This window comes from Myotis davidii, unplaced genomic scaffold (assembly GCF_000327345.1).
Source record: "Myotis davidii unplaced genomic scaffold, ASM32734v1 scaffold875, whole genome shotgun sequence".
Lineage (NCBI taxonomy): Eukaryota > Metazoa > Chordata > Mammalia > Chiroptera > Vespertilionidae > Myotis > Myotis davidii.
Genome location: NW_006286244.1, coordinates 1311551 through 1326656, shown reverse-complemented (window position 1 = coordinate 1326656; position 15106 = coordinate 1311551). Strand labels below are relative to the sequence as shown.

Sequence of the window (15106 nt, the reverse complement as noted above, 5' to 3'; positions counted from 1 at the left end):
CACCATCTTGGTTGGGTTAATTTGCATATAGTCACTCTGATTGGCTGGTGGGCATGGCTTGGGGCATAGCAGAGGGGCAGTCAATTTGCATGTTCCTCTTTTTTTAGATTAGATAGAGATAAAGAGCACAGATGATGGTCCACTGGGGGTAGGAGTCTCCACCCCTTCTGTCACTGTAGAGAGGAGCAGGTAGAGGGCACCCTCATGCTGGGGCCTAGTCATCATGTGGAACTGTCTGTCTCGGCCATGTGGCTCAGTGGGTGAGCGTCGACCTATGAACCAGAAGGTCACGGTTTGATTCCCGGTTGCAGGCTCCATCCCCAGTGTGGGGCGTGCAGGAGGCAGCCGATCCATGGTTCTCTCTCATCATGGATGTCTCTCTCTCTCTCCCTCTCCCTTTCTCTCTGAAATTAATAATTTTTTTTTTAAATAAAAGAGACCCAGTTTCCTCCAGGCTTTCAATAAGCCACACCCCTTCCTTAAGGAAACACTCGTATTGAATGAGCTTACTCCTGACAGCCCAGGGGGCGATCTGGGAAAACCTAGAAGGCGATACTGGCCCTTTCCCGCCGCCTTCTCCTCACCCCAGGATATCTTCCCATTGATTTTTAGAGAGAGTGGAAGGGAGAGGGAAGGACAGAGAGAAACATCGATGTGAGAGAGACATCAATTGGTTGCCTCCTGCACACGCCCTGACCAGGGCCCGGGCCGGGGAGGAGCCTGCAACCGAGGTACGTGCCCTTGACTGGAATTAAACCCCCGTACCCTTCAGTCCACAGGCCGACGCTCTATCCACTGAGACAAACCAGCTAGGCCCCCCCCCCCTTTTTTTTAAATAAAGGACAAATGACCAAGATTTTTAAAGTAATTTTAATGTGCATGAACCATGAGTAGATTCACACAAATGAATTGTGAGACCCCTCCTGTGTCCAAGTCATTAAGGTTTCACGTTAACTTTGGAGCCTATGAAATGTTTTAAGTTGTAACGATTTGATGGTCTAGAAACGAATATGTAATCACGTTCTTTAAGTCTTGGGCGGACTTGCAAGACAAGCAGGTAGTGTAAAATCCCCTTTCATGGTGCAAAGTTTGAAACTGCTCGGGAAGCCAGGGATATTTAAACGATGGGATAAAAACATTGCTACATAGACTTCCAAAATGTTGGCTTTAAGCTCGGAATTAAAACAATTTGCCAAGTTTCTGTGTTACTGTTATGAAGAGAGGTCAAAGGCTTCACATTGGCACTCGCTGGACCTAGGTGAATGAGACGTAAAATGGAATTCATTCTTTTTATTTTTTTAAAAGACCGGAAAGACGACTCTCATTTGGTACCTCTGGGTAGGTGGGTGCCACCCCTCCCCGTAAAATTCCTAAGCACATAGAAACACTTTTAAAAGTTTATAAAGGAATTCTCTTAATGGCTCATCTTATAGTGGGCGCTTATTTATGCCACTTTATATGTAACTAGAAGCCCAGCGCACAAAATAGTGCAGCCCCGCCCACCCGCGCTGGTCTTTGGTCATTACGGCGTTATGGTGTTTCGGCCTCAGGCCTTTTATTAATATAGATAGCTTTGTTACTTTTATGCTGGGAAACTCAGGTAACTTAAGTCCCCCGGGAGAATGGTGGCTGTCTGGGTTATTGGAAACCATAACATCCAAAACAGAATACTGGCCTGGCCAGCGTGGCTCAGTGGTTGAACGTTGACCTGTGAACCAGGAGGTCACTGTTCATTCCTGGTTGCGGGCTCGATCCCCAGTAGGGAGCGTGCAGGAGGCAGCCGATCCATGATTCTCTCTCATCATGGATGTTTCTATCTCTCCCTCTCCCTTCCTCTCTGACATCAATAAAAAATATAATATTAAAACCACAAAACCAGAATACTGCACAATTTGTAGGTTTAAAAAAAAAAAACCTTTAGGGTATTTCTCTCCTTCTTTAAATTGATAATGCTCTCCTGGGGAGAGATTCTATATGTGGAGGGTTACAGTGCCTGATCCTTAAAACATTCCGAAGTATGACCGGTGAAGAGGGAGTGAGGTGATGGCTATGTTAGAAATAAAGACTTTTCTTGTTGACGGCTTTGGTCAAAAAATCGTTTAGTGGATCATTTTACACGTCACTGGACTCGATTTAAAATGGTGCTACGGTGGCTAAAGCCTGGTTCTGCGTTGGTTGGGGACCAAACCGCTAACGCCTGACGCAGAAGAACCCTGGGATGGTGTTGCGATCGTTCGATATTTTAAAAGTGGTCCCGGAAAATGTGAGCCTGACACTTCAGGATGTTAGCACGAGAAGTGTGTGTTTGTGCAATCGGAGGAAGTGGGGGTTCTTGGGGGTCAGGGTGTGTGTGTGCTTCATAGCGAATTCTGTGCCAGGAGCTGCGTGGAGGTTCCCGGCTCAATCTGTCCCCGCCTGCCCGCTAGTATGAGGTGGGAACACCTGGATGAAGGTGTTCATTCAGGCAGGACACCTGAAGGAAGACATTAGAAGCTTCTTTTTGGGTTAAAAATAAGAATAATAATTGGCAAAACTCCCCGTGCGGTAAGTTCAGTGTGAGCACTGCGCGTTCAGTACCATTCCGCAGGAACAGCGCCCGGGCGCTTCCGGTCTCACCGATCAGGCCCTGGGGGCGGCGGCTGCCTTTTCTAAGATCCATGTATTGCTTTTTGCTTCTATTTAGTATCTCAGTGACTTGGAAAAAAATGTGAATAAAGTGAGTGACTGTGACCCGCTGGACCTTCTGCTTTGTGGGGACGGATTCTGGTGAGCACAACACGTGCGGTCACATCCACTCCTAGATAGATGGGTGTGTCATCAGGGAAAAGTTTAGCAAGATGCGTTAGATACTTTCTACGGGTGTTGAGTCGAACTATCCGTGGCTCAGTGGGTTGAGCGTCGATCTATGAACCAGGAGGTCACGGTTCGATTCCCGGACATGTTGCGGGCTCGATCCCTCGTGTGGGGCGTGCAGGAGGCAGCCAGTCCACGATTCTCTCTCATCATGGATGTTTCTCTCTCCCTCTCCCTCTCCCTTCCTCTCTGAAACCAATAAACATATATTTTAAAAAGAATTAATTAATTAAAAAAATCTTCTTTAAAAAATGGCTTGGTATCTCCCAGCCTGAATACAGTGCAGCCGTGGGCACAGAGGTGCCGGGTGGTGGCGACGTCTGGTTGAGGGACAGGAAGGAGCTGTGAACACTCAGCGAGCGGGGGCGGGGGGGGCACCCCTCTCTCTCCTTTTCCTCTAGCTCACCCCGTGGCTGCCAAGGGGAGCCTGCAGGAGCCCGGGTCCGAGGCAGGAACTTCCTTCTTCAGCGAAGAGGGTGAGGCTGAGCCATGTGATTTTTTTTTTCTCTGAAGGGCATGGCTCAGTGACAAAAGTGGGCATTTTGGGGCTGAAGGCCCAGTAACGGGGAGTCTCAAGGAACCAGCAGGTAGTGCAGAGAGGGACGAACTCAGGAATGTAACTTCACCAAGTTTATCTGTGGACCCAGGTTCGCCCCTGCCCCGCTCACCTGCTCACACCTTTCACCCGTGGAGCTGGTCCTGATTCGCATAGCAGACCCAGGAGACCTGAGCTGGCCTCTGGGCCGACCCCCTGGGGGACACCTGGGACTGATCTCCATAGCACTGGGCTGAGGTGGAGTGAACGGGAGACATCCCAGCCCCCCCCAGGACCATCACAAACGGTTGAAAACCAAAGTGCATTGTGAACGCAACTAGAGGAAAAGGAAAGATCACCTACAGCGAAACGACGTTTCAAACGACAGTGAGTTTGTTCATCGCGGGAGGCCAGGAGGACGTGGCACATGCAAAGTGCTGGAAGCAAGTAACTGTCAACTCAGAATTCTATACCCAGTGAAACGTCCCTCAGGAGCCCGACCAGGTACAGGAAACGTGGAGAACTGACGGCCAGATGAGCTGCTTTAAAGGAATAGGTGAGGATGTTCTTTTAAAAAATTTTTATTTTACTGGTTTCAGAGAGGAAGGGAGAGGGAGAGATGGAAACATCAATGATGAGAATCATTGATCGGCTGGGGATCAAGTTGGCAACTCTGGCAGGTAGGTGCCCTGACTGGGAATTGAACCCTGACCTCCTGGTTCATTAGTTAACACTCAACCACTGAGCCATGCTGGCCGGGCAAGGATGCAATTTAGACAAAAGAGAGAATACCAGGAGGAAGTCTGGAACGCTGGGAATGAAGAAAGAGCAACAGACACAGTGTTGGGTGGCTTGCTGTCCATTCCTGCAACAGCCCTTTCCAACACACCTGTGTATGCTAATACGGTGATGCGTGGATACACCTGAGGATGGGGCTGGCTGCCTGGGAGCCGGCCTGTGATTGGAGGATGGGCTCTCATTCCTGCCCTCCCACTTCCGGGGCGGGAACAGAGGCTGGAGGCTGGTGTTGGGCAAGGAGCTGGGTGGGGGACGCAGAGGAGGTTGGGGAGCGGGGCACCCTGGAGAGAGGGGCGCGGAGGCTCTGTGCTCGCCCACACCTTGCCCTGCGCATCTCCTCACCGGACGATTCCTGAGCTCCTGCCTCTTAGAATAAACCATCAATCCGGTAAGTGACCCGTTTTCCTGATTTCCCGGAGGCATGGGCTGCATTAGTTGTCTTTTGAAATCTAGAGAAAACACGGAACAGACATAAACGACGTTCCCACTCTCCCTATGCCCTCCCCCACCCGCCTGGAGATTCCAAACTGGTGATTCTTAAGCCAGACTGGGGCCCGGGGGTGGGAGCAGGCTGCAACTGGCCGGATCTTGAACCTGGCTCGGAAGGTGCTGTGAATATTACCGTATTTCAAGTGCTGAGCTTTTGGGGAGAAGAGTATAAAAACCCTGAAATTTCACTTAAAAGACTGACCCTTTCCCCCTGGCCGGGTGCCTCCGTGGGTGGGGGCGTTGTACCTTAGGCCAGAAGGTTGCGGGTTCAGTCCCAGGTGGGGGCAGGTACGGGAGGCAACTGGTCGATGTTTCTCTCGCATTGCTCTCCCTCTTCTCTCTCGCTTTCCTTTCCTCTCTCTAAAATCAGTAAGAAAATCCTTGAATGAGGAGTAAGTAAATAAAATTGCCGAATTTGCATATATAAGAAAAAGACTCAGGTTTTCTAAGGAATAACGTGTTAACAAGCCTGTTAAGCCAACAGTGAAAGCAGCTGAAGCTCATTGGGTCTTTTCCGCAGGACCTGGGCCCTGGCTAAATAGGCCAGGCTGCTGCTCCCCACGCCTTCCGCCTTCCGAGGGCACCCCTCCCGCCCCACTTTCCTGATGTCCCAGGGGTTCCCGTGCGGCTGCTCCATAACCACGGTGCTCCAAGCCTGTGCGGCTGCTGCTTATAGAATAAACCGCTTCCTTTTAAAAAATATGTTTACTGATTTCAGAGAGGGAGAGAGAGAGAAACATCAATGATGAGAGAGAACCATGGATCAGCTGCCTCCTGCACGCCCCCCAACTGGGGATGGAGCCCACAACCCGGGCCTGTGCCCTGACCGGGGATGGAACTGTGACCTCCTGGTTCATAGGTTGATGCTTAACCACTGAGCCACACGGCTCTTGCTCAGTGGTTCTCAACCTTCTGGCCCTTTAAATACAGTTCCTCATGTTGTGACCCAACCATAAAATTATTTTCATTGCTACTTCATAACTAATGTTACTACTGTGATGAATCGTCATGTAAATATCTGATATGCAGGATGGTCTTAGGCAACCCCCGTGAAAGGGTTGTTCGACCGCCAAAGGGGTCGCGACCCACAGGTTGAGAACCGCTGCGAGCTGCACCCAGGGAGGGGTGTGGGAACACGGATTATGGCCGGTGGTCAGCACAGGGAACACCTGGACACTTGTGGTTGGCCCCTGAGGTGTGTGCCTGTGAGGCGGACTAAGCCCTCAACCTGTGGGGTCGATACTGCCCCCAGGTGGACAGCATGGGAACTGAACCATTGCAGGACACGACCCTGGTGTCGGGAGCCAGGATTGGCTGGCGGTGCCAGGGAGCCCTGCACTGGCCGATCCCCTCGGATCCCCTTGGCTCCCCTCCCTCCCCTGAATGCTTTCCCTGAGAACCATCGGGGGCTGGAATCCAGCAACTTTTATTGGTCAAAGGATGTGGAAGGCGTCTGCAGTACCTATGGTTTCGCTTACAGACTCGCTTATAAACCAGCCTCCCACTTCTCTTTAAACACTCCTGCCGGTGAACGAAGGACGTGGGGCACACTCCCGGGCCGAGCGAGCCGCTGTGCAACAGGCGCAGCCGTCATAGGACGAGGCGACCAGGACGAGGCCACAGGCACTGGCCGGACGGCTTCCAGGGAGGTGGACCCGGGAGCCTCGTCTGAGAACCGGCTTCCTGCTCCATCTTTCCAGAGTAAAATACTCAGGCTTTTTAAACGCAAAAGGGAAAGCTAAGACGGATGGGTACTGATGTTTTATGCCAGGTACCTCCCAGGGCGGTACTGCCGCTCGCTGTTGAACAAAACCAGACCGCAGAGCAGCCGCAGCCGGGGTGACGTGGCCTCGGCTGGAACTAGAGGCCAGTGGAAGACACATCCGAGCGAAGATGCCTTTTCCTTTCCAGCTTCAGCGGGAAAGAAAGGTTCTATTTATGTTTTTCATTGACGTTTTAAAATATTAGAACGAGTCCTTGCAATACCACATACACCGTCAGCCTCATGTGAATTAGCCTGACGTGTGGACTTAATGACTAAGGCGTGAAGTATTCGGCAACACCGTGCGGAGTCTCAGTGGCATCCCTTTACTATCAACGCCACTGAGTGGTTTCCTTAGAAGGAACCCGGGGCAGAAACAGGCTTGGAAAGCGGCAGTGAGGCCCGAGCCCCGATCCCCCGAAGCACAGCAGCCAGGAGCGGTTTCCGGCAGGACCAGGGGCCCCGTGTGGGCGGGTGTGGGGCCCAGGGGCCCGCTGCCCAGCACCCTCGCTGAGCAGCAGCAGCTGCCGCGGCTGGTGAAGCCGGGGCCTGGGTGGGCCACAGCCCAGAACAGCAGGGACTGGGCCTCCCTCCTGCGTGGACCCGGATGGAGATGCTTTAAAACCAACAGAGTGCGGGACAGTCAGGCTTGGAGGAAAACTCCACTTCGGCTTTATTTCGGTACGTGAGTAACTACTGGGCAGCCTTCCCGGCGAGGCCCCGCGACGCCCCGCGGACCGCGGCCAATGGAATGAACGCACTGCCTTGGCCACCGCCGCCGAGCAGGTCACGAACATCACCCACGTGCGACACGGCCAGCGCGAGGGGCAAGGCGCACTCACACCAGCGGGCTTTCGTTCATGTGGTTACAAAAAATAAAATATTGGACCGCCGTTACTGTAACATTCTATTATATCATACATGAGATACCATGCTGCAGGGACACGGGGGCTCGAGTATGTACAGTTCACAGCCAGGATTAACCCCGGGGAAGGGAACATGGGACAGGACAGTTTACATACATGTACACATCATGGCATTGTCCATGGAATTCGGTTTACCACGTGGTTTGCTGTGCACATTTAAAGGCTTACATACACCCAATCACTTTTTTTTTCCGCACAAAGATCTACTTCTGCATAAAGTAGAAAAGGATGGTGGTAAAAAAACTTCTGCAGCTCCAACGATTGTTTCCCAAATACCACTGTTCGAACACCTAAAAAACATGAAGAAATGATTTAGAAATATGCATAACTGTCAATGTACAAACAAGCAGTTTAAAACCCCAAAGGGAGTAGTGAATACTTCCAACTTTTATTTCAATGGCTGCCTATTAGATAATGTTGACTATCTGTAAAAAGTCCACTGTGGTAAATGGGAAAAAAGAGGACACTTTAAAGTTAAAATCTTGCTGGCTAGTGTGGCTCAGTGCTTGAGCATCGACCCATGAACCAGGAGGTCAAGTTCAATTCCCGGTCAGGACACATGCCCGGGTTGTGGGCTCGATCCCCAGTGTGGGGCGTGCAGGAGGCAGCCGGTCAGTGATTCTCTCTCATCATGGATGTTTCTCTCTCTCTCCCCCCGCCCCTTCCTTTCTCTCTGACATCCAAAAAAAGTATATTTTACAAAGTTAAAGTCTCCACTTGCGAATTTGACAAATGAGCCTCCTCTTTTAGCAACAGGCACATTCAGACTTCAATTCACCCCAGAAAGCCGCCTCCCCGACCTGCAACTCCCGCCCCCTCCTTCGCTCCTGAGCGAGCGCCTCAGGGTGGCCCAGACTTGAGAGGGTATGTGGTTCTTTCTGTGCACTGTTGGGTTTCATTTGCTAATATTTTTTTGAGGATTTGTGCATCTGTGTTCGAGATATTGGCCTGTTGTTTTCTTGTAATGTCTTTGGTTTAGGAATGAGGGCAATGCTGGCCGCATAGAACGAGTTAAGGAGCATTTCCTCTGCATCTGCCCTAAGAAAGAGACTGTATAGAAAATCCGTGTAATTTCTCCCTTAAATGTTCGGTAGAATTCACCAGTTACCCCATCTGGGCTGGATGCTTTCTGTTTTGGAAGGTTTTAATCATTGGCTCAATTTTTAATAGATATATTAGTAGGCCTATTCTAATGGTCTGTTTCTTCTTGTGTGAGTTTTGACAAATTGAGTCTTTCAAGGAATTGGTCTATTTCATCTAGGTCTGTGGTCGGCAAACCGCAGCTCGTGAGCCACATGCGGCTCTTTGGCCCCTTCAGTGTGGCTCTTCCACAAAATCCCACGTGCGGGCGCCCACGTACAGTGCGATTGAAACTTCGTGGCCCATGCGCAGCAGTCGGTGTTTTGTGGAAGAGCCACACTGAAGGGGTCAAAGAGCCGCATGTGGCTCGTGAGCCGCGGTTTGCCGAGCCAGTGCGCCAACCACCTTTTAGGTCATCAAATTTGTGGATGTAGAGCTGTTCAGTTTTCCTTTTAACGTCCATAGGACCTGCTTAGTGATGTTCTTTTTTTCACTTTTGATATTTGTAATTTGCAATCTTTTTTTCTTAGCTTGGTTAGAAGCTTACTGATTTTATTAATCTTTTAGCTTTGGTTTTGTTCATTTTTTTTACTGATTTTAGTTTTAATTTCATCAATTTCTGTTCTAATTCTTATTTCTTCTGCCTGCTTTGGATTTCATTTGCTCTTTTTTCCTCCTTTTCTCTGTGTACACATAGGGGACTGTATTTAGGTTTTCTTTTCTAATATATGCATTCAGTCCTATATATTTCCCTCTAAGCACTGCTTTTGCTGCATCCGCCCAATTTTTATGTTATGATTTTCATTTGGGTTAAAAAAAATTTTTGCTTAAAATATTTTTAAAATTCTCGAGATTTCTTTTTTAACACGAGCTATTCAGAAGTATGTTGTTTAATTTCCATGTTTTTGGATTTCCCAGTTATCCTTCTGTTTATTCCCTGTGGTCTGAGAATAGACACTGTATGGTTTGTTTTCTTTTAAATATGTTAATGTGAGTTTTATAGCCCAGAATGTAGTGTATTTTGGTGAATGTCCCATGTGAGCCTGAGAAGAGAGAGTATTCCACTCCTGAGAGCACCTAACACTTAATGATGCGCCCGCATCTCCCTCCCAGATGTAGCTGCAAAGCCTGTAATAGGCCCCGCGTGAGGCGCGTGCGGAAGGCCAGGCAGTGAACGGGGTGGGGGGTGGCAGGGACCCTGGCTGGGGCACCTACCTCTGCCCTGCAGCTGCGTCTAGCAGCCACACTCCTGAGCGCCCGGGCCCTGCGAGCGGCGCGGCGAGCGCAGCTGCCTCAAGGCCGCGTCTCCGTACTGGATGCCTGAGCCCATCCTTTCTGGGTCCAGCTCACCTGAGGAACAAGCGAGTCTTTTAAAAAAGGTTTTTGTTTCTGTGATCCCCAAATACATTCAGGAACAAATATCTATCATGCATATACACCCCGTTTCTCCTAGGAAAATATAGACACATGCAAGTTTACTTGCAAAGGCACAGAGGTCTGAAAGGCACAGAGAACTGGTAACAATGGCTGACTTCAGACGGGACGGGCGGGCAGCAGTGGAGGGGAGGGGGCCTGTCACTATACCCTTTCTTTGTACTTGTTAACTTAGGAATTCATGTGACTATATGATGCACACAGAGGTAAGTTAATGTAAAATTAAACTACAAAGACATCCCTTTCACCCACCAGGCTGGTAAAATGACCCAAGTGTGACCACACCCCCGGCAGGGCTCAGTGGAAGGAGCCTCTCATTCCTGGCCCCTGGTGGGGAGGGAGGGAGGGCAGCTGCTGCAGCCCCGACAGGAGCTGGCGGCCTTTACCTCCATTCCAGAAGCTGGGGGTCCCTGACCAGCAAGTCCCCCCGGGATCTGATCCTACACACATTCACACGCGTGAAATGACTGATAAAAGGTTATTCACGCGTTATCTGTGGCAACGACCCACATGCCCAAGGGGCCCGGCCCAGGGAAGGTTACCTGATTCGATTTTGTTAAGGATTTTCCTTGCGCACTGAACAAAGGCCTCTTCCACATTCTCCCCCGTCAGGGCACTCGTTTCCAGAAACATCAGTTCTAAAAGGGACAGGAGACAAAACGCACAGCCATGTTTAGGAGACGATCAGAACTCCCAATTCCTAAGAGCCTGTTTAGTATTGCCCTCGAGTAGCAGGTGGACTGTCATTTATTACTTAAAACCATGTAGCTCTGTAAACACAAAACCAATGAGTGTCAATATCTATTTTTAAATGTTAGAAGCAGCCTACCCTTTTCTGAGAAGCACTGGCATCTGGTACCAGCACCTCCATGTGAGGGCGAGAAGGAGCGAGCCAACGCGAGGTGAGGGCCCAGGCGGGCTGCGCATACAGACACGTAACAATGAGCTTCACGTCACCCCAGATATAACGTACAAGTGTTTACGTTGGGGGGCTACACTGCAGCTTGTCATTCTGACCATGAGGACGGCTTCCGCGAGTTCCCACTTCTGCACAGAGCAGCCCCAGCCCAGCAGGCAGCGGCCCGAGCTCCTGCAGCACCTCTGGGGCCAGTTCCCCACGTGGGAAAGGAGGTGCCTTTAGAGGACACCTAAACCCCCGAGCCTCCACGTCTGAGCCTCTGTATTCCTAACCAGCTTCTTTATGAGCTCATGGTGGCTGATGTTCGTTCTCTCTCTCTCTCTCTCTCTCTTTCTTTCATCTACCAATCTATCTACCTATCTATCTTTTTAAAATCCTCACATGAGCATGTTTTTTCCATGGCTTTACAGACAGAGTGGGAGGGAGGGAGGGAGGAAGAGAGAGAAACATGGATGTGACCTGATACACCATCTTAGTGTCAAACTACATCAAAAACATGACATCATCTGACAAGAGCCTTTAAGAATTCTGTTATCCATTTTCCTTTAAACCAAGACCGGTAACATGTAAAGATCCTAGCCTGAAAGTCATCCCGGAACATGAACACCTTCGCTTTTACCATGGCAGTAACCGTGTGGGCAGAGGACATACTGTGAAATAGGCTAACTGTCTCAGCCTGCAGTCAACAACAGGAAGGCCTGCTTTTCCTAAATATAGTTCAACCTTAAAACCCCAGGAGCCATTTTGCGCTGAAAGCAATGCTATGACCCCCACACCGGCCATCAGAGCAGCAGCCATAGGTCAAAGGTCACTTGCCATTTTCTTGAGCGAATCTGGAGGCTTCTAGGAAAGTCACTTCCCGGTCCGCGTCCAGGTCCTTCTTGTTCCCGCAGAGGATGATGACGATGTTCTGGCTGGCGAGCATTCTGGCATCTGTTAACCAATTAGTAAGCGCATTGTAGGTTTCTCGGCTGCGTAACATAAGATTGTGAGAATAATACATGTATTTTATACAACCAGCAACTCTTCCCGCTCGTTCACACACTCACACTGCGCCAGCCGTGCCCGGGGCGCGCCAGCACCTCTAGGCAACCCGCCGGCCCGACCCCCGCGCACACCACACCCACTGGGTTCGCTCTGCTGCTTTCTGTTGCCCCGTGAAGGTGCAAAAGGAGAAGTCCCTGCGTCCATCCTTCTTTCTGCAAATACTGACTGAGCTCCTGGGACATGGAGCTCCCTCGCTGCCAGGTCACAGCGGGGCTTTGCTGGTAGGTAGGCCGCTGTGACTCTGTACAAGGGCGCCTCTCCTGGTGCCCCTGATGGCCGCAGCCTTCACGCTTTGGCCGCCAGCTGCACCTGTCGCCACTGGTGAGTGGGGTGGGTCAGGCCGGAGCTGCGCACCTGTCAGAGCGCCTCATTCCCACACCCGGGCAGGCAGGTGCCCTTAGAGCAGCGCCCTCTAGTGGGCGAGCTCCTACCCAGAAAGCCCAGCGGGGAGCGTGGTGCTGGGTCTGAGGCAGCCCGGCCATCAGGGTTTCTGCACCGCGTGGCTCCTGAGCACTTGAAATGGGGCGAGTGAGACCTAGGAGCCGACTTGCGAGTGTCCTTTCATTGCGACATGAGATGACAGGCACACACAGGACAGTGCTGGCTGGGACCCCAATGATGTGCCGGAGCTTTGTATTAACTCACTGAGCTGCCCGGTAACCCCACGGGGACCACACCATCACCATCACCCACGTGACAGACAAGGAAGCGGGAGCACCTCGCCCGAGGACGCCACACGTGACCAGACGGGACCAGCTGCCAGGCGATGGGAGCCACAGCCTGTCACTGTCAAGTGCTGCTAATAGCCCTGGCCGGTCTGGCTCAGTAGATAGAGCGTCGGCCTGCCTACTGAAGGGTCCCAGGTTCAATTCCGGCCAAGAGCTGGGGTTGTGGGCTTGATCCCCAGCAGGGGGCGTGCAGGAGGCAGCGATCAATGATTCTCTCATCATGGATGCTTCTCTCTCCCTTCCTCTCTGAACTCAATAAAAATATGAAAAAAAGTATTGTGAACAGTTTACCCAGGTGAGGCTGCCCTTCGAGAACCTTCAGGGACGTGTCAAAGCATCGTGTGAACAAACAGCGATGCTCCTCTGACCTGACGCACACGCTCCTTTACGGGCGCAGTCCTGGCAGGGCGGCTCCGAGCCTCCGAGGCTCCAAGGGAAAGGGCGAGGGCTCCCCGACTCCCAGCCCCACAGCCGCGGGGCACCCCTGGGCGCAGGTGCGCCTGGACCGGGCGGGGCTGCGTTACCTGGTGATGTCGTAGACGAGCAGGGCCCCGGCAGCGCCTCTGTAGTAGCTCCTGGTCACGGACCTGAAAGAGGCACGCGCTCACTTTGACCACCGAGAGCCGGGCCACTGAGCCCCATGTTCTGCTCAGAGCACCCGCTGGGCCTGGCAAACAGCCAGGTGCCGCTTTAAGACACGATTCAGAATCTGAACATGAGCAGCTGTTCTTGTCTAATCAGGTCACAGGGACGACGGGGGTGGGACACCAGCTGGGACAAGTCATGCTCTAAGAGGAGCACTGCCTCCAGACAGACTTCATGGACCCTTTAGGTAGTGGACGCTGTGCCCGGCCGGCGTGGCCCAGTGGCTGAGCGTCGACCTGTGAACCAGGAGGTCACGGTTCGGTTCCCGGTCAGGGCACATGCCCGGGTTGCGGGCTTCATCCCCAGTGCGGGGTGTGCAGGAGGCAGCCCAGAAACTGACTTTCTGCTTGTTTCTTAAAGCTTCGGAGGGGAAGTCCCTAACGTCTGAGCACAGGGCTGGGGGGCCGCACAGGTTAGGAGAACATAGTCATTGACCATTTCTAATGCAATCTTTCAATAGTTTCATCACGTTAGAGAGAGAGAGAGCGAGAGAGCTACCTGAATCGCTCCTGGCCGGCTGTATCCCATATCTGCAACTTCACGTATTTACCACCAACATTTATTATCTTTGAACCGAATTCCACTCCTATGGTATGATTGGAGTCATCTTTGACTGGAAAAGAAAAAGAACAAGACATTTCATTCTAGAACATTAAGGAAACAGGCTTACAGATGTAAACAAGCGACACAGAGGTCAAGGCTTAACCAATGGAGAATGCCATCACGCAGCCATTCATTTCAACGGTCGGCTGGTAAGCATGAAACACAATGCACAGTCCCTGTTCCCAGAGACAACACAGCGCTTTCTCAACCCCCTACGACAAACCAGACATTCACAGCCTAAGCGCGAGCCGAATGCGGGCCGGGCTCGCACCGGAGCTGCCCTACATCCCCGGGCCGCCTTCAAGGACCCACTGCCCAGGACAGACCTGCGACTCGGCCAATAATGAGGGAGGGGGAGTTTCAGCTAACTGACTGGTAAACATTCTAAAGAAATAAGAGGCAATAAAAAGCCCCCAAAAGAAACTTGATGGAGACCAAAGATTAAGGAGGAAAAAGGTAAGAGTAAAAAAAAACTAATCAAAAAGCAACTCAAACAGAACTCTGTGCAGTGCGGCTGTGAGCTTCCAGAGCGTGTGCCGTGCGGCGGTGCTTTGGGATGGGCTGTAGGCGCAGCCACACCATGGGCCTGGATGGCAGGGAGCAGGCAGACAAGCAGTTTGCTAACCCCACCCGCAACGAGCTGCCTGCAGAACGTGTGGTGCTGAAGGATGGGCTAAACGCGCCCCTGGCTACCAGGCCACCGACCAGCTTCTCTTCACACTGCGAGACAAAGGTCACTGCACAGAAGCCCGGGGCCCAGGTGACAGCTGAACTTGGGCTCCTGCAGGCGGAGGTCAAGGTCACCACGGACTCCCGTCCGGCCTCCCGCCCAGGCGGGGCAGAGCCAGCGTGGACCTCCGCTAGAAGCAAGCTACCAGCACACCTCGGAGTCAGAGCCTTTAAGGGGTGATGACGGAAGGCCAGGGGCGTCCTGCTTCACCGTGGCCACGGGAGGAAGGCGGTGGAAGCTGACAGCCATCGTCAGGAGGTAAGCGGCGACCATCAGGGGAGGGAGGGAGAGAGGTGGGCAGGCAGGCTGGCGCCTGCCCCAAGGTCCTCTGGGTATTTGTTCTGAGTCGGTACGATGCTGTCTCAGCAACTGGTAAGGACACACGGACCAAGCGCCCAGTGCACATCAGTAACCTGGTCCGTGCCTCACCCCCGGGGCCACACCACTCAACAGAGGTCCCGCCCCACTCTCGGTGGATGGCAACAAAGGAGCAGAAGCCATTTCTAGAGTTTCATCCGTCCTCGAAGCTCCTGGCCAAGACACCCACGCTGCCTCTT

The 15106-nt window shown here is 52.0% G+C and overlaps 1 protein-coding gene across 1 annotated transcript in view; it reads right to left on the bottom strand.

Moving 5' to 3' along the window:
• Nucleotides 1-7088: 7088 nt before the first annotated feature.
• Nucleotides 7089-15106, bottom strand: part of RAB4A (RAB4A, member RAS oncogene family) — a 9310-nt gene continuing 1292 nt past the window's right edge. The window contains exons 3-8 of the mRNA XM_015559999.1: nt 13715-13829; nt 13096-13158; nt 11613-11767; nt 10420-10515; nt 9659-9793; nt 7089-7653 (exon numbers count right to left, since the gene is read on the bottom strand). Coding sequence (XP_015415485.1) covers nt 9678-9793; nt 10420-10515; nt 11613-11767; nt 13096-13158; nt 13715-13829 — 545 coding nt within the window. The 3' untranslated portion in view covers nt 7089-7653; nt 9659-9677. The remainder of the gene's footprint in view (nt 7654-9658; nt 9794-10419; nt 10516-11612; nt 11768-13095; nt 13159-13714; nt 13830-15106) is intronic.